Genomic DNA, 18,271 nt, shown 5'->3' with positions numbered 1-18,271 from the left:
CGCCGGAAAACCGTAGTAAACGGAGCGTCTTAGGTGCTTTCTTTTCGAAACCTTCCTAAGACGTTAATAGGAATCCCGAACCCCTTTAAATAATTTCAAAATAATTTTTTCTGTTTAAGTTGTTTTGGAAATGAGTTTTCTTGATTTTTCCTTAAAAATTAAGTGGCGACTCCTAAAAGTCGAAAATATCTTTAAAACAAACTCCTTTTCGAAGATCATCTTTTTCGATAAAACACTTGGAATCAAAGGCCGGTTTTTGTTCTTCAAGATCACCGTAGGGACGTTGTCCTCTATAATTACCGGGTGGATCATAATTGCACGTTATAAAAACCCACCCACTGTTGCATCGAACCCTTGCACAACCAAGACGTACCGACTTACGCCATACTACTTGAGTATAATGTCCACATACTTTTCCTGGAGCACACGTATTCGAATTATAATCGTACCATTGCTTCTCATCGTCCCACATCTTCACAGCACCAGCAGCGTTTAGCTGTGGAAAAGCAGCGGCTAGGTTTTCGCCGTAAGGGCCATCAGAGTGGATCATTCCACAGTCACCACCTCTTTGATTGGCGTAATTTTGGGCATAGGCTGCTAGACCATCGTCCCATGTCATGGGGCCCACTCCAACTCGTCTACGAGCTGCATTGTGAGCGTTAAGAAAATTCTCTCGAGGAGTTTGAGCTTGTGATGAATGAAATATAACGAAGGTAACGAAACAAGCAACCAAAATGGAGGATTTCATGTTGGATTTTTATGAGAAAAAAGGAATAGTTATGGATGGGTCTTAATAGGAAGGTATAAAGTTTGCAAGTTGTAAAAAATAAAAATAATAAATGAATGGAATGATTCGTTTGAGCAAAAGCCGCCACTAGAAAAACAATATTATGGATGAACACTACTACAATTATCAAGATCATTATATTTGAAATGTTCTCCAAAATATATACATATATATACACATCTATTTACGTTAGAGTTGTGTGGAAAGAGAATAAATATATTATAATTTATTTATTTTAGAGTAGAATTTTAAAATCATTTGATCAATACAATTTAAAATTTGTCAACATTATAATAATATTTATCTTATAGATAATTTTATATTACTTAATTAACACCACTTAAAATAAATTTTGTAAATAAATATATAGTTAAGCGCAGCCAGCCTCCTTAAAATAAACTTTCGATGCAACTTGTTTTTTCAGAAATAGGAAAGCCGCCATTAAATTAATACTTATAAGACTTTGAGCGTAACATTGGGATCTAATATGCCAATTCCTCGAAAGTTTAATTAATTAATTTCAACCCATGACCATTCTGTACTGGGTCAACTTCAATACCATATCCACCATCTCAATAACGAATCATTTAAATACAAAAAGGAAAAAAAATTGATTAAAATTTAATTAGAATGGTATTTTACTTATGTTATTTTATATTTTTGAATATTTTTACCTTTTTAACTTTGATGACTTTTAATTTTTTTTTAAAAACAATTTATTTTTAAATTAAAAAAAAATTATAAATTTTTTGCTAAATTTTAACCAAATTTTCTCACCAATAAGCATTATCCATAACAAAACAATCGCTGATTCATTGCATATACTATTACTATTTTTTAATTTAATTCCAGTGAAATTGCTAAACACGCAAAAATCTATATAGAAAATCAAAGAAATAGAGTGTAAGAATATTTAAAAGTTACTATTCTAATATAGAACAGATGAATACAAAAAAAAAAAAACACAAAATACAAATTAAATATCTAAAATCCAGAAAATCAAAAAAGATAAACGAAGAAAATGTGATTACCTGAATCAATGAGATTGTAATGTAAATCTTTTGAAAGATTTTTGGGATTTCGAAAAAAAAAAAGGTGAAAATTAATACCAAAACGTGGGTATCAGAGAAAAAAAAATAGTATCTAGATTAGAATACTACTTTTTTTTTTTCATATAAAGAAAATGTTTTTTTTTAAAATATGTATTTCAAAGTGAAAACTATTTTTAATAAATAAGTTAGGAATTTTGCTATTTATAATCCTAATTATGAAAGATAAATCTTAGCCAGGGCCCATATTTTAACCAGCCCAAAAATGAGCCCAAGGATATCGTTATAAGCCAACAACAAGGCCTGTGCAGAAGTTTGTGGCCCACTCTCATGATTAAAATGGATAAACAAAACTGTTGCTGCCTATGCTAGTGAGTACGGGTCATCGGAAAATTATGCGGTTAAGCAAATTTATACTATCTAATTACTTTTAATAAAATACTTTGTTATAATTATCATTTACGACTAACATTATACATTAATTACGTGGCTGACTTCGAGTTTGTATAATTAATCACGTCTGTATATATATAATTCGCTAGAATATACAAATACATATGTATAATTAACAATTATATAACCGATATATATATATATATATATACATATACAATTCACCTTTTCTCACTCTCTTTTGTATCTCACTCGCCTCTCTCCTCCCTCTCCCTATCTCACTTGCCATATATACAGATGCATATGTATAATATACAATTATCTTACCAATATACAAATACAATTCACCTCTCTCCCACTCTTTTCCCTCTCTTGCTCGCCTTTCTCCTCCACATAACATGTAGCTATGAATTGTAATTATCAAACTATAGCTATAGAAAATAATTAGGCTATTTTTGAGTGACTGTATGTGAAATATGACATATACGAGTTTGGGGAGGGTTAATTTATGTAAGTCAATTTATTTTGATTCATCTAATTTAGCCCTTTAAAAGTTGGACAGTAGGCTAAATATGTAAATCAAATTAACCCTACGCAAAATCTTATCAAATTATATTGGAAAAATTATTTAACTACTCATTATTTATTATCATATTTTTTTATTTTTTCTACAATTTTAAAAATTATAAAAATTATTCTCCTCCTATCATCCCTTTCTGAATACATTCATTTGAAATCTCATAAACCTTTACAATTTTAACTAATCATATCATTACACCATTACACGTCCATCACTATCAATGATACAAAATTTTAATGTATCTCATTTATTTTGAACGATGTGAATTGGGATAGATTGATAATAATCACTTATGCTTGAATCGTGGGATTTAGAATCAATTTTAGGTTAATTTTTCTAACAAAGAGCAACATACCAACTATTTTCCTTAATAGGTGTAACTGCTAGCTTTTGCAATGTATCACACGTAATATATCCGGATGAAATTTATGTATCGAAATGACTTGTTTTAATGAATTTTTTTAAAAATATAAAAATAAAAATAGAATGTACTTTAGATTTTACGCTACAACATTTGTATAAGTCACCTGATTACTTTTAATGGTATAGGATATGAATAATCAAGAGAAAAAAAGTATTAGGTAATCAAATAGATAATCTTGTAAAACTAAAACTCGGTAAGAGTTAATCTATTGAATTATAACCTATTGTTCAGCGTATGTTGATCTAACTGATCTCAACATAAAAGTATGTGAACAAGTCAATGATTATCTCATTTTTTAATGAAAAAATAATTTCCTTTTGATAAACCTAAATTCAATTTCACTCTCCCATTTTACAATCCAACAATCCTTCTCAATTACTTCTCTATGGTATTTAAAATAAAATTCACGATAGTTAACCTTAATCCAACAGAAACACGACTAAAGTTGATCTCATAGATATTCGTGATATCTCAAAAATATTGAAATTGAAGTTGATCATAAAAAAAAAAAGGAAACTTTCACAAATAGCCACTTAAAAATAATTAATTACTCTTAATAGCTATAGTTTGATAATTACAATTTGTAGCTACATGTTATTTGGAGGAGAGAGGTGAGCGAGACTGGGAGAGAGAGGAGAGAGGCGAGAGAGAGGGGGAAAAGAGTTGGAGAAAGGTGAATTATATATGTATATTGGTTAGATAATTGCATATTATACATATGTAATTGTATATATGGCAAGAGAGATTTGGAGAATGGGGAGAGAGACGAGCGAGAGAGGACACAGAGCGGGAGAGAGGTGAATTGTATATGTATATAATTGTATATAAATATATATTATACATATACATTTGTATAAATGACAAGTGAGAATGGGAGAGGGAGGAGAGAGGCGAGCAAGACTGAGAGAGGGAGGAGAGAGGCGAAAGAGAGAGGGAAGAGAGTGGGAGAGAGGCGAAAGAGAGAGGGAAGAGAGTGGGAGAGAGGTGAATTGTATATGTATATAGGCTAAAAAATTGTATATTATACATATTTATTTGTATATCTTGGCGAATTATACATATACAAACATGATTAATTGTACAAACTCGAAGTCCGCCCATGTAGTTAATGTATAATGTTAGTCATGAATAGCAATTATAGCAAACTATAGCTATGATGAGTAATTAAATAGTCAAATATACTTCATCCAAAAATAGAGTTTACTTTATTAATTAAATTCCATTTTGTCAACAAAGGTCTAAGCTAAGGACAACTTCCCCAGCTATTACATGTCGAAAATTGTAACATTACATTACATATATACTTGACTTGCATGGTATAATAGTAATTTAATTACGAATATTTTTTTGTTTTTAAACCATGCATCGTAATTGATTAATCAATCAATTAATAAGGTTTCTCGCCGATGTAATTTCCAGGTGGGTAATAGTTGCATGACACAAACCACCATTCACCATTCGAGCATTTCAATCTAGCGCATCCAACTTGTTGGGTATTTTTCCAAACAACTTGAGTATAATGTCCGCACATACCTTCTCTACAAGTGTTAGATGCATAATCGTAGTTCTTTTTCTCTCCCACCCACAAATTAACTGCCTGCACCGCGGTAAAATCCCCGGAGCCCATTGCAAGATTTTCACCATAGGGTGAATCTGAATGCACCAATGTGCATTCACCTAATCTAGTGGTGGCATATTCATGGGCATAAGCAGCAAGCGTATCGTTCCATTTTAGGGGTGGAAGTGGCACACCAACTTCAGCACGGGCCTTGTTGTGGACTACAACAATGTCTTGGGGCAAATTTTGGGCCAATGAAGAATGGGCTAAGCCTAAAACCAAGAACACAACAAAAGTTGAAAGCTTTGACATCTCCATTTCCTTTTACTTTGCTTTCTTTTTAGGCAAATTAGAGGGGAAATGGAGAAGGGTGATTGTGTTTGTGATTTGAAAATGTGAGATGTTTTTTGGTATTTATAGGCAATTCTAGACTAAAAAAGGGATAAAATTTGTGCAGAATAATAACAATAAGTTTATGGTTAGCCCGTGAATGTTGGCATTTGGACTAGAGTGTCAAAGTTAGCACCATTGAAAAATGAGAGTATGGGATTAAAAATTGTGTTTAACGTTCATCATGACTTTGACAAAGATTAGAGGTTCACATGCCTAATATACCAAACATAAAACTATGTTTTATTTTATTTTATTAGATAAGAAAATAAATTAACTTTGTTTGACCGAAAGTGACATGCTAGGAGCCCATGGATTTAGCATCAAAAGACACTAATAACTACAATAATAATTTTGATGATTAAACAAATGAAATTTACGCAAATCATACGGTGTTAAGAGCTAATTACATCTTATTTCTAATCTTTTTCAAATTATACCTTAAATTTGGTGGAATCCGGATACATTCCCAAAATGTCCTAATATATCGCGTCCTAGTTTCGAATACATTCCTTAACATACTGATACATCACATCTCGATTTCAGATATATCACATCTCGATTTTCGATACATCACATCTCAATTTCTGATACATCATGTATGTCCTGATACATCGCATAAAATAATTTATCCGATAATAGGAAAGTATAAATTTTTGTAATTTTTTCAAATGTAGGAAATTTAAAAGAATATGATAAAATAAGTCAGGGATTTAGGCAATTTTTCCATTAAACGATGCCGAATAAGTTCATGTCCAAGATTATTAGTTAAAAAGAAAAAAGAAAAAAAAGAAGCCCTAATTATGGGAGTAATTCTAGGGTGTATAGACAAAGTTAAATAAAATTTACTTTTCAAGGTAAGAACCACAAATTAAGGACATGCAAAAATCACGCTGTGGACTTCTTAAAATTTCATTGTATTAACTGCATGTTACGCAAAGCAAAGATTAAATTAGTCCATCTTGGACAGAGAAGTCATCAATTGCAAAGAGTAAAAGAGTAAAGGTTCAGTTAATCGACGCTATCAGCGGATGACTAAACGCACACTTTTCATGAATCATGTGGAGTTGCAAAACTGTGAAGCAACCATGCACTTCAAATTCAGGTCGCGCAAGGGCTAGCAGTTGTTTTTCGCGAAATTTTAACATTCAGTTGCTAATTAAATCTTATAAACGAAAAAAGAATACAATATAAGATATAACAAGATTGCCTTAACAAATTAACAGAAAGAAATGCTACGTAAAGAATAAAATGGATTGCGATAATTTAGGTCCTATCTTCAATATTGTTTAAATATGCTACAAACAAGTCATTCCAAATATCTGTAAGTCCTGGTAAACACCAGTGCATGCAATCATCATGTTTCTTCCCACCTGCTGTAGACGGATGGGCATCGGCTCTAAACTCACTCAAATGAGATATGTCTAGTATATGAAATTTAGTACCTTCAAAGGCCCTGTATAGATGCTGATTCACAAGGCGAGCCTCCACATTTGTTCCGTTATTTTGAATGGAAAAGAGTTCCTCCACCTTGGAAACAGAACAAAAAAGAACGCAAAGGGAAAACTTTCAGTGCACCTTGAAAAACAGAACAAGAAAAAACGTAAAGTGAAAACTTTCAACGACCTATTACTTAAGAGTGAAATGGAGCCAGAAGTGCTCAGTTGCAACAATTAGAGGGCAAAGAATAAGTGTATTCCAACAATAACGGGGGTTGCCTGACACTCGGTAAACTTCGGATAGTTTTTCTTATTATTTTATTTTTATAGTTAAAACTATTTATATGGAGAGAGTTACCTCTTGAGGTGAGAGAGGCTGCGACCGCTGGCAAGAGCCACCTTGGTCCCAGTCACCTCCTTCAAAATGCCTTGGAGATTGTGTTCGCATGAACACCGTGGTTCCAGGTCGCATCCTTTTGTCCAAATAAGATATCTAGTAGAAACAACACAAAAAGAAGCTTAGAGAAGAAGCACATGTAAACTTCTGGAGCATAACTGAGACTGAAATTTCTGAAGGGGCCAGAAGAAAGGGATAGAACAGTACCATATGCTTTAATACCATATCAAGCCCCCTATCGGGAGACTGTGGAGGCACCACAGGATTGCCCTTTTCAAAGAAAAGCATGGGTGACTTTACTGGATCAAACTTTGAAGGAGCCCACCACCTTACAGAAGAATGGAAAGCAAGATAGAAATCACTAACCAGTACGAAAAAATAAAACAAATTACTTAAAGATGCAATAACTTAAGCTAACGAATCCTGATCAAAAAGAAAATTGAAACTAACAGAATGTCAGTTCAAAATTCCAGCAGGACACCTGAATCCTGATTACCGATAAAATCCACCACCTTGGGCCATAAACATCATCTTAAGAAACTATAGGTACTGAGATGCCCTGACTTGGCATCAGTAATTCTATAAACATATTGTAATAAACCTGAAGAATCAGAGTCCATACAAGGCAACTCTTAGTGGTTCGTGAATTTCACCCAGTGACAATCAATCACTTCTAATTTGGAAACTGAAGATCTATTATGGATCATCATGAGGATGTCAACACGGTTGAATGATACACAAATAGTAAAAACAGCAAATAGGAAGAGCTACAACACAGAACCTGAGGGGTGAGAACATAAAACAATGGGATTTAATTAGGTGACCATACCCCTCAAACTGCTCCTTGTTTTCTTCCCTACCACTTTATCTTTGGTCAATCTCTTCTTGCCATCCAGAATAATCACCAAACATCAAATGGAACCCTGAACAATTTTCCTAGATCTCATTTAATGTGGAGATTGTCTCTTTACAAGTTATTTAAGTCTCTTTACTGTTTAGCAACTGAGGCTGAATATATCTGTGTATTCTATCATAGTTTAGAAGGTTGTGCTTAAATGGTATTCTGATCACAGTACCCTACTAATTGCTATACATTTCCTCATTTATCAGAATATCCAAACATGTGCATGCTACAACATTTCACCATTGAGAACTTTCATCCAATGAGAATTTTCACAATTGGATATTTGTTCTACTTATTTGGTAGTTTTTACAACTCGAAATGCAGGAAACATAAGTTCACTTGTTTTGTTAAACTGGTATCTCCCATGTAGGGATGGCAATGGAGTGGCGCGGTGCTGGTATGGAGCGGGTTTCAGACAATGCGGGGCAGGTCGGGGCATCTCTAAGCGGATGCGGGGCGGATCAAAACCTTTGTTTTTTTAAATTATGCAGCTGTGGGGCGGGTGCGGGTTTCTCCCTTCTTGTGTTCTAGTGCTTCTTGTTTGATAAAAATCTCAAATAATACAGAAGTTTTCTCGTCTAAATTTGAAGTTTATTATCATATTAGTATAAATAGATCAACAGGAAAATAAACTCGATCTAAAATTTGAAGTATTTGTTTTGATTAGTACTGTGATAAACTGATTGTTTAATTTTTCTTGATTAAGCAGTCAAGTGAAAAGTGAGATCATTGCTGCCAATTCCAGTGATGCATTGTTCACAGTTGAATTATGAAATTTGGATACTATTACTATAACAAAATTTATTTAAGAGAAAAAAAAATCAAGGATAACAATAAGTTTAAAATATAGTTTCTTTATTTGAGGTTTGGGATGCAAAGTTGTATACTGTGATGTGTATATATTCTTGATTACATGATCAAACAAAAATAATTACAATGTGCTTTTCTTTCCCATTGGTAAATCTTGAGGATCCACAGACAACAGAGAAGAGAATGGATAAACCGAGTTTTGGCTCCTTTTTGCAAATTTGCAAAAAATGATTAGAGCTCAACATGGGTGAAAAAAATGACTAGAGCTAATCCCATCAACAGGGAGTTAGTACACCACTTGATCAGAACCAAAGATGCTACACTAAATAGAACATCAAGAATTAACCATGTCAAATTCACTTTTCACAAAAGTAGCCTTGACGTTCACACCAAAGGAATCTTATTATACAAGAAAATAACCTTACCAGTGACCCGTGTTAAAGATGAGAATGTCGTGGAACCTTGGCGCTTCCGCCCATGTTCCTTCTGGTACATCAACATCAACTCTATAACCCTCCTTATATCCTAGAGATTCCAGTACCCCTCCATTGGCATTGGCTGACCACCTATAGAATAACAAATACAGAGAGTATTTGTGAAGCCATTCAGAATGCAAAAGTAGTTGATAAGTTACTTAAGAACTTGGAATTGAGATTCAGCAGCAAGTCATTATCACCCATAAGATCCAGAAAACCACACTTCTAAACTTAGACAAGAATTTATCAATTACTTAAGTCTTGAGTCATACCGGCATAAAACCACCATCAACAATTTTCTGTTACAAATCTTGAGTCATACCGGCATAAAACCAGACCATTCTTGGTGTAACTAACAAAAACATCCTTACTAATTATATTTCCAATGCAATTTGTTATACAAACTAGACATACTCTAGTATCATCTGCGTATTACTAGAGAAACCTTCGAACCATAGAATCATATTTATGAAACATCAAAATCCCAATGGTTAAGCATAAACTGCTATGTTCCGTGATTTAACCATGAAGACATAAGAAACAGTTTCTTCATGAGTAACAAAGTACACTGCTACAACTGAGTAGACTCAGAAACCAACAACAGTAACATACCCCCTAAATTTCCACAAGTGGGGTCTAGAGATGAGTGTACGCAGACCTTACCTGTACCTCGTGGAGATAGAGAGGTTGCTTCCTAAAGACCCTTGGCTCAAGTAACACATAACAAATCTTGAATCACTAAGAAAAATTGAAACTTGTTTCCGTCACCAATTTTCCTCAATATTTAACTAAAGGACTCACGTAGATAAGAGAATAAAAATCAACGATCAACAGTGTACAGTGTACACTTCCTCAGTATAGTTCTGTGAAAAACTAGTTGACAACTTCACTTCTACCCTATCACGCCTTGTGCACATGGCACATTATAATTGAGATGGGTAACAGCAAAACTGTTACAGTCACAAGAAAAAGCAGATGTCTAAATGATGGCTCTGATCTGCATGACAGAGAACAGCCGTTTTGCCTAGTCTAACAATCTGTTGAATAACATTTCTAAAACTACATTAGCATATGTGAAATAACTTATCAAATCTTACCTACCATAACGAGCCAATAGATTTGTCCGATGATATGAGATAGTAAGGTTATACTTCAGAAAGGTAAAACCACGATCAGCTCCAGCAGGGCGCCACTTTTTGACATCGCCTGACGCCTGCTTTAAAGTGCAGAAAAGTGAAACAAACATGTTTCTGTTTAAGGAGTCCCCAACAAACCCTGCACTGTTTAACATCCATAAGGTCTAAAGGTTGCACAAGACTACACTCAGAAAATAAGATAAAATAAAATTAGGCTTAGTTTTCATTAATTATTATCCATGTTATCAACCATCATCGCATTTGGACCAACCATACAGAGAAGTTTCTGTGTTTTCAACCAAAGGTAAATCAAGTACATAAAAGCCGCGGAGGCACCAACTGTTTTGTCCTTGACTACATACATACATTATATATTATACACACACAAGTTTAAGGAAATCGAAACGGACAAAGGAAAGCTCAATGCACAAAGCATCCCCATTTACACAGTAGGGTGTGGGGAAGGACCGCAGTCTAAGGGCTGTGATGTAGAGAACCTACCCATTGCTTCAATGCTCTCTTCGAATTGTTTTAAAAGACATTTGTATAAATATTAAGTTCACCATTGTCTTTAAATCCTGAAACCACCTCCGGGTTTCAACAGACAAATATAACAGGACCAACAATTTTCATGATTTATATTATTCTCTAAAGAAAAGCAACACAAGCTTTTATTATATGCAGAGGTAGGAACGAGAAGTACCGATACTAATTCCTCTATTTTCCTATTTATACTACTTTATCATTACTTCAATTTGGTCATTTTCTATCTCTAGCATTGCAACATCTTATTTTTATCTTCATTTTTATTTACCTCAAGCAATGAATTTTGATTTATAAAAAAAAAGAAGAGAGAAGTACCGATATTGGTGTCTCTGAAGCGGTGAAGGAAAGAGAGAGGATCGAATTGAGGTAGATCACATTGATAGGGTTTCCAACGCCACTTAACAATGTCAAGCGCATTTGATTTTTTGCTGCCAATACAACTCCATCCTTTATAGATCTCCTTACAAGTGTTATCATAGCGCGGGGAGTTGATACTCGGATCGTAAATCCATTGTCCGTCGGTGAAGTTACACGAGTTGGAGTATAACACTTTGTTCTTCACCGAATTGGTTTGATGTGAGGTGTTGAAGATAAAGAAAAAGAGGAAGAGAGAAGCGAAGCTGAGAAGAGAGAGAAATAGAAAAGAGGGAGAGAGTGATAATGAAGAAGGCTGCTTCAGTCTCTTCCATTGATTGGCCATGGAAGCTGAGCCTTTCACTGTATCACTTCACTGTGAGCAATTTTTGTTGCTACTTGCCAGTTGCAAATATTTTTCAGATCCGGGTATACATTTTTTCTCTCCAAATTATTTGACGTGACTGTACAAATCCATGCTTATTCACCGCTTTTACATTATAGATTGGTGAAATATTTCAACTTAGAAAAATTAAAAATAACCTACAAAACTTCTTTTACAGGCTGTTTTTAGTTTTATATTATTAATATCTTTTTAGCAGATATTTGTAAGAAACTTGAAAAAGAATATTTTCTTTATTCAAAAAATAGGAAGACTAGAGATCTCATTTATTTTCCCAGAGTCGATTCTTATGAATACAGCGCATTTCTTAGTGCAGATCGACATTGGGTTCCTTGCTACAGACTCCCTAGAAAAAATACACCAAATTAGCCCTGCAGCAAATCAATGTGTCACTACGAAAATAGATAAATTGATTTTAATAAACAAAGCTCATGTGGAGCATTTGGAAATCATTAAAAACCAACCCCCCAAATACAAATTAACGACTCTCCAGTAGACAAATAGTACCCGGATTAATCGAAAAGGCAATTGTTTCACATAATCTGGATTCGATATTTTAAAAGCCAGTAAGAAACTCAAGAGTTATAAACAAATACTTAATTTCAGATGAACCATAGAGTACACAATATGACAGCAAAAAAATCATAAATTACTTATTGATCTTAGCTTATACAGTACTAATTCTCAAACAATGTTTTTGGTCTGGACATGCTAAAACCAGCTATGTTTGCAGTTACAAGGAGCAATATCAATTGACAGCAAGCTCCTAGCCTATTATACATTACTTGTGAAACCTATCATACAGAAACAACTTCCTCCAACAAAAATTGTCAACTTTTCAGAACTTGGAGCATGTCATTTAATACAGCTGAAGACGCTAAGCATCTTTTAAACAGAGACGGTGTTTTATCATCAAAGAAGTGGCTTGAGGTGGAAAACTTGGCAGGCTGGCTTGTAAGACCTCTTGGCTGCTGCTTGTTCAAATTTCTTAGTTGCAGGTTCATTCTCTTCTAAGCTGGTTTGAATGAAAAATCTAATCCACCAGGATGAGCTCCGCAATTTGGCCTACATAGAGAGAAAAATAAGCAACGTAAAGTTTATATGCTTTGTAAAAGAAGAGAACAGGGTTAAATTAGCTAACACCATTACTCTCTGCAATGTGAGAAGTTAGGCATTATCAGCACGTAGAGGATCCCATGTAATTAAAAGCTAAGACTCTTACTATAAATAGCTAATCATGACTCCATTACTGAGCAATTGAACCATCGGTCTTCAATCTCAAGGAAACATCGATTACAGTAGCTATAATATTTTGGAAAATCTTTTAGATACTTGAACAAGTCAAGTTGCATGGATCAGAACTGGGGAGTTATAGATGAACAATCATCATCAAATTTTAACTATGCACTACGAAAAGATCAGATCATTGACTTACTGGCCGGCCAAATTTTGACAGCTCCGCCCCTTTAACCTTTTGCTGACCAGGGTAACCTAAAAAAACACTCCAATGCTTCAGATAAATGTCGAGTGGATCTTATTAACCCTACCTCTGTTTTACATCACCAGTTCTAAAATGAAAACCAGCTGATCTATTTAAACAAAATTTAAGGACCAAAGTTCTTAGTGTTTACCAGATAAAATAACTAAACCATCAGCAGCCACCCTTGCCAACTCTGGAAGAGTTCTGTTAAGGTATCTTGGAGACAAGTAATCCACTGCATCAGATACTATGACTAGAGAGAACGACTTTGAACGGTAGGGGAGAGGAAACTTAATATCGGCTACTCGAACAATCCCTTTGTGAACAAGAGCCTTGCAGTTGCTATCAGTTTCATCTAAATCATATGGTTCAATGCCCCAAGCTTCAGTATCCTCTTCTTTTAATAGATTAGAGACCACTGAACAAGTGTCAGGGCCTACGTGCAACACTTTCCGCATGTTATCCCCATATGCTTTCTTCAGTACAGGTAATGCTCTGTGAAGCTCCGCTGTGCATGAAGTACCACCTAACATAATTGAAAGCAAAACAAAAACAATATAAAGTCCCATGCAAAACAACTGTGACAATAACTAAAATTTTCCTTTGCCAGCAACAACAAAATAAAAGGAACAGAGAGACTTAACAAATAATGTTTGGCTAAGCATTTCTTAACAGCCAGTAAGACTAACATATTCATGGTAGTTACACCAAGCACACATTATATAAATGAGAATTCAAGCCTTGCTTATGAATACCATATCATGGATTTACTAGCAGTGAAAGACTTCAAGCATTCAAGAGAAGTAAAAAAATATGAAGAATGTTATTTTTCCCACATAACATTCACCAAGAGAACCACAGCAACAGGATCATCATTACGCTCTAATTACAGTCTCTTCGTTTTATGTTCTTTATTCTTTTTCTGATGACAAATACTCTAATTGCAGTCTTTACATCAGTTCCATTGGAAATAGGAAAACTTCCCAGCAACTTGGTCATATGATGTCATGCCAGCAAAAATACAAATTTGATTCAGTTACATAGATGGTTACCTTCAAGTCTGCTAAAAGCATCTGCTGCACTTCTTCCACCTATCAGAGAAAACAGTACAGGATTCATATTTCAGAAGGCATATATATAACAGAATAACCATGTGCAATAATCTAGGAAAATAATGATAGAGGATATGTTCATCCAGAATCATATGATCAGGAGATTATATGATAGCATAAACAACTGCTTAGACAGCACACCATCATTATAAAGATATATGCCTACGAACCTGAACTATGATATACGTAACCAATGATCAGCAATGCACCCTGAAATTTACAAAAAAAGTGATCATATCAATGGCTATTATAGGATTGGGATTATTTAACAAGATCCAAAAATTAAGAAGATCAAGACAGACACCATCAAATAGCAACATTTTATTAACACTTAGAGGAACAACACTGAAAAGAAATGGACATGCCTAGGTAATAAGAAAAATGAGCTCTCGCTAATGGTAAAAGGCCCATGAATGGAGTGATAGATAGCATGCTGATTCAACAAGAGTAGAAATGAAAATATATATGTAAAATAACATATACACTAGAGAAGAGCTTGCATGACGACAAACATTTAAGAGGCATATTCGAGTAGTTCCCTAGTAATTGTGATGCTTCGTAGTAAGTCTCTTCACTTATCCCCAAAAGAACTATAATAATTGTTGAAAATGGTTTTGCTTATCTTGAAAATGGACTCTAGTTCTCAAACCAAATTTGAGAATATGACAGTTTTTCATGATTTTGCTTATCTTGAAAATAGACTCTAGTTCCAATTGCATTGTTATAGGTACCATTTAATTGACAGAATAGTTAAAATTGTGCTTGCAAGTAAGTAAATCCTTTTAAAGAGACAGTAAAGTTATCTTAGTTGTTACTCTGTTGTGATGATGAAATGAATTTCCTTATGACTTTCTACATAACCAAACCCTTCATATGAAAAAAATTCAAACTTCGTTACTAATAAGTACACTATCAAAGGGAAATAATAACAAAAGAGATTGACATTTACCACAACAAGTCCTAAGGACAATAAAGGAGATGGACGTGATTTGGGGTGCAAGGAGCCCACAAATGGAATACTACCAGCATCTGCAAAGCGGCGAGTTGGCCTTCTTGACATATTGACAAGTAATAATAACTGAAGCATATACCATAATTCAAGTTAGTAATAAGGTTATGATTGGTGTTCAAAGTAATGTTGTTACAGTTGATGACTACAACAATATAATTGGCGCTACTAAACAAGGCAGAAAGAGATGTGTGATATAAGATGTCTACTGATAAGATTGGAGTAATACTAAGCATTATATGAAAAAATTGTTGTGTATTGTACAAATTGCGATAGAAGAATTTGATAGTGGAAATAACTTGATAACATCAACTCCCTTATTCCAAGATACTTTTACCATTCAGTAGTACTGAAAGGCACAACAAGCTTGGTTCTTTGTAACAGTATACATAAGCAGATGGAAACAGACCATTTAAAAATTCTCTCTTCACCCTGCAACTTTCTGGGCTTCAGAAATGATCACATTTCATACAGAACATTCACAATATAGGAACAACATGCTAATAGATCCATATCTATTTGATCCAGAGATAAAAACTAGTCATTACGGTTGTTCAATGTTGGGGAGTTCAATGTTATTATCCAAATCAGGGCGGACATAGTAGTTGCACACTGGGAAACATATATAGAGCAGATATTTTTAAATGGGTGCAGTGCTACTCTGCAAAGTAACTTAAAATCTCGGATCCGCCTCCTTCTAACATGTCTATTATTATAACATTGGAATGTGATCTTCTAAAGTAGTAGTTTATCCCAAGAAAATCATATTGCAGTGATAACATCCACTAAAAATAGAAAGAAGAAAGGGGAGAGGATTCTCTAAGTCTCTGCCTAAACAAGGAAAAGTTTGCAATTTAAACAAAGCTTGTATTAAAATCAAAATTAGTAAAATAAAAACTAATCCAATTTCTCCATACATAGCAATTGTAATTCAAAATTAAACTAAATTGCAGCTCTTTTACTAAATTGTAACTGTTCCATGTGCTTCAAAAAATACTGAATCTTCAGATTATCCACATTGAACAAAGAATTAAACTACATTAAAGCCAAGAAATACACGAACACGCTTCGAAGTTAGTTAAGCTTCGGAATGAAATTTTGAATGAACTGAACATACTCGAACTACATTTACTGCACAAACATAGAAACTCAAGACTTCAACTCTATGAAGCGGGTAACAATGGAGGAGTTATCGGGTCGGGTTATGGAGCTACCTGGGTTGAACGATCAGTGTGAAGTGAGATCGAGATCTTGAGGATGAAGGTGGGATCTGGATCTGCTTGCTTTGGTTTTACTAGTAGTAACTGTGTCGTCTGTGTTGGGGAATCTGTAGAGGGAAAATAAAATAACTTCTTCAACTTTATGCCATAGATTTTTTTTTTTTTTAATTCTCCTATATATTTTGTTTATTACTTTAACATATGGAGGTTTTGGGCCTTTGTGGTTCATACTCGGGCTAGGAATTCTGGCCCGGTAACAGTTGAAAACTCGATGGAGTGTGACATATCGGCCCAGGGCCTAGATAGATTGTTTCTTGGATTTGGCTCAAAACACTAAGGTTCGAAGCTTTTAGATAGTCATTGTCGTGGAGTTTTATAGTTGAAATACACAAAAGTTATGCTTATTTTGGTGAATATACTGTTTCTTACATATTCTTTACTCTTCAAATTAACAAGTTTTTGTCTCTCCGAATCTCCCTCTAAATCAACAAGGAATAGTATGGAAATATTCATTTGTAGTCCATCAATTACGTCTTTTTATTTTTGGCCATGATTCATCCTTCATGGACTAACTGTCTAGTTAGATTTAAATCTTTCTAATTTGTTTTGTATTATAAAGATAGAAACAATAATAGAAAACATTGTGTTGCATAATATTATTGATGACATTTTTGCATCACAAAATGTACAAATATAATGGATTATTGTGTAATTGATGATTCTAGATGATTGCAAAAATAATATTTTAATAATTAAAATATTAATACTAACAAGAGGGTTAGAAGCGGATACCTTCATTGATATGCATGTTTTATGTTTGGATATATTTTTAGAATTTTTAACCTTTTCGTCGATATGTCTATTTTGTGTCGAGGATATTTTAGATTTTCAAACTTCTTTATTGACGTGTCTGCTTCACATCGAGAGTATTTTTGAAATTTCCATGTGTTATGTTTTAAATATGCTTTTCGGTAGATAGTTCCATCCTAAATCAATAAAAGCTTTTTTGTCAAATAAGTGTGACATAATATGAATAAAATGTTTATAACGTTATTAAACCTTTTCAAATAAGAAAATATGTTTTTTTTTAATTGATTAAAGAAAATATTCACATAAATTAAAATTTAAAAAAAGCCATATAAAATCATTTTAAATATAATTTATCACAATTTACATGCGTTCAAGCTTTGTATTTTTTGGAGTACTGTTACTACTTGGTAAACTAATGAAATTGTTACATGGTAGACTTTAAGATGAAAAAGACACGACTTTAGATTTTATTGATAGTGCGTGATGATTTGATTGAACAATATCAAAATGCCATATTTATTATTACTCAAATGGAATTTGGATCTCTTTTAGTCTTTACCATGTATTCTTCCCGACATTTATTTTCTGACACTGGCTTAAAGCACAAATTACAATGGCAAGCCAACGCATAATCTACATTATATGGAGAAATAGATCGAGCACAATAAATGAAAAGCATAAGTAAGTTCCAGCTAACTTCATTTGTGACGTAAATGACCTACTATTAGAGTGTGTTTGGTATGAAAAAAAATATTTTCTGGAAAATGTTTTTCAATTTTCTCATGTTTGGTTGGGGCAAAAGTTTTGGAAAATGTTTTCCAAATCAACTCATTTTCCTCAAAATCAAGGAAAATGACTTCCCTTCAATAATTAAGGAAAACATTTTACAAATCTCCCCTCCAATTTCAAATTACGTTTTTTTTGGGGAAAAACATCAATTTTTTAAAAATAAAAATATTTTCAATTTTAAAATTTTATTTTTTCACCTGATCCC

General features: G+C 33.6%; 4 protein-coding genes across 4 annotated transcripts in view; all 4 read right to left on the bottom strand.

The window, feature by feature from the left end:
* Nucleotides 1–916, bottom strand: part of LOC107026083 (pathogenesis-related protein 1A1) — an 11,040-nt gene extending 10,124 nt beyond the window's left edge. The window contains exon 1 of the mRNA XM_015226934.2: nucleotides 237–916. Within this exon, the coding sequence (XP_015082420.2) occupies nucleotides 237–748 (512 nt within the window). The 5' untranslated portion in view covers nucleotides 749–916. The remainder of the gene's footprint in view (nucleotides 1–236) is intronic.
* Nucleotides 917–4,415: 3,499 nt separating this feature from the next.
* Nucleotides 4,416–5,195, bottom strand: LOC107015021 (pathogenesis-related protein 1A-like). Its single transcript, XM_015215177.2, has one exon. The coding sequence runs from the start codon at nucleotides 5,107–5,109 to the stop codon at nucleotides 4,621–4,623; it is 489 nt and encodes a 162-aa protein (XP_015070663.1). The 5' UTR covers nucleotides 5,110–5,195; the 3' UTR covers nucleotides 4,416–4,620.
* A 1,133-nt stretch (nucleotides 5,196–6,328) lies between these two features.
* Nucleotides 6,329–11,759, bottom strand: LOC107011773 (protein trichome birefringence-like 13). Its single transcript, XM_015211410.2, has 6 exons — nucleotides 11,205–11,759; nucleotides 10,305–10,482; nucleotides 9,157–9,297; nucleotides 7,225–7,345; nucleotides 6,979–7,113; nucleotides 6,329–6,711 (listed from the first exon to the last, which is right to left on the bottom strand). The coding sequence occupies exons 1-6, from the start codon at nucleotides 11,587–11,589 to the stop codon at nucleotides 6,448–6,450; spliced, it is 1,224 nt and encodes a 407-aa protein (XP_015066896.1). The 5' UTR covers nucleotides 11,590–11,759; the 3' UTR covers nucleotides 6,329–6,447.
* Nucleotides 11,760–12,274: 515 nt separating this feature from the next.
* On the bottom strand, nucleotides 12,275–16,629 carry LOC107008471 (probable pectin methylesterase CGR3). The gene is made up of 7 exons (XM_015207525.2): nucleotides 16,462–16,629; nucleotides 15,188–15,316; nucleotides 14,409–14,448; nucleotides 14,179–14,217; nucleotides 13,278–13,652; nucleotides 13,082–13,137; nucleotides 12,275–12,711 (listed from the first exon to the last, which is right to left on the bottom strand). Exons 2-7 carry the CDS (start codon nucleotides 15,296–15,298, stop codon nucleotides 12,559–12,561), a joined length of 774 nt encoding a protein of 257 aa, XP_015063011.1. The 5' UTR covers nucleotides 15,299–15,316; nucleotides 16,462–16,629; the 3' UTR covers nucleotides 12,275–12,558.
* Between the last annotated feature and the right edge of the window lie 1,642 nt (nucleotides 16,630–18,271).

The sequence above is a fragment of the Solanum pennellii genome, chromosome 1, assembly GCF_001406875.1.
Source record: "Solanum pennellii chromosome 1, SPENNV200".
Lineage (NCBI taxonomy): Eukaryota > Viridiplantae > Streptophyta > Magnoliopsida > Solanales > Solanaceae > Solanum > Solanum pennellii.
Note: the sequence above shows the minus strand (reverse complement) of the source record. Positions and strands in the feature narration are given on the sequence as shown.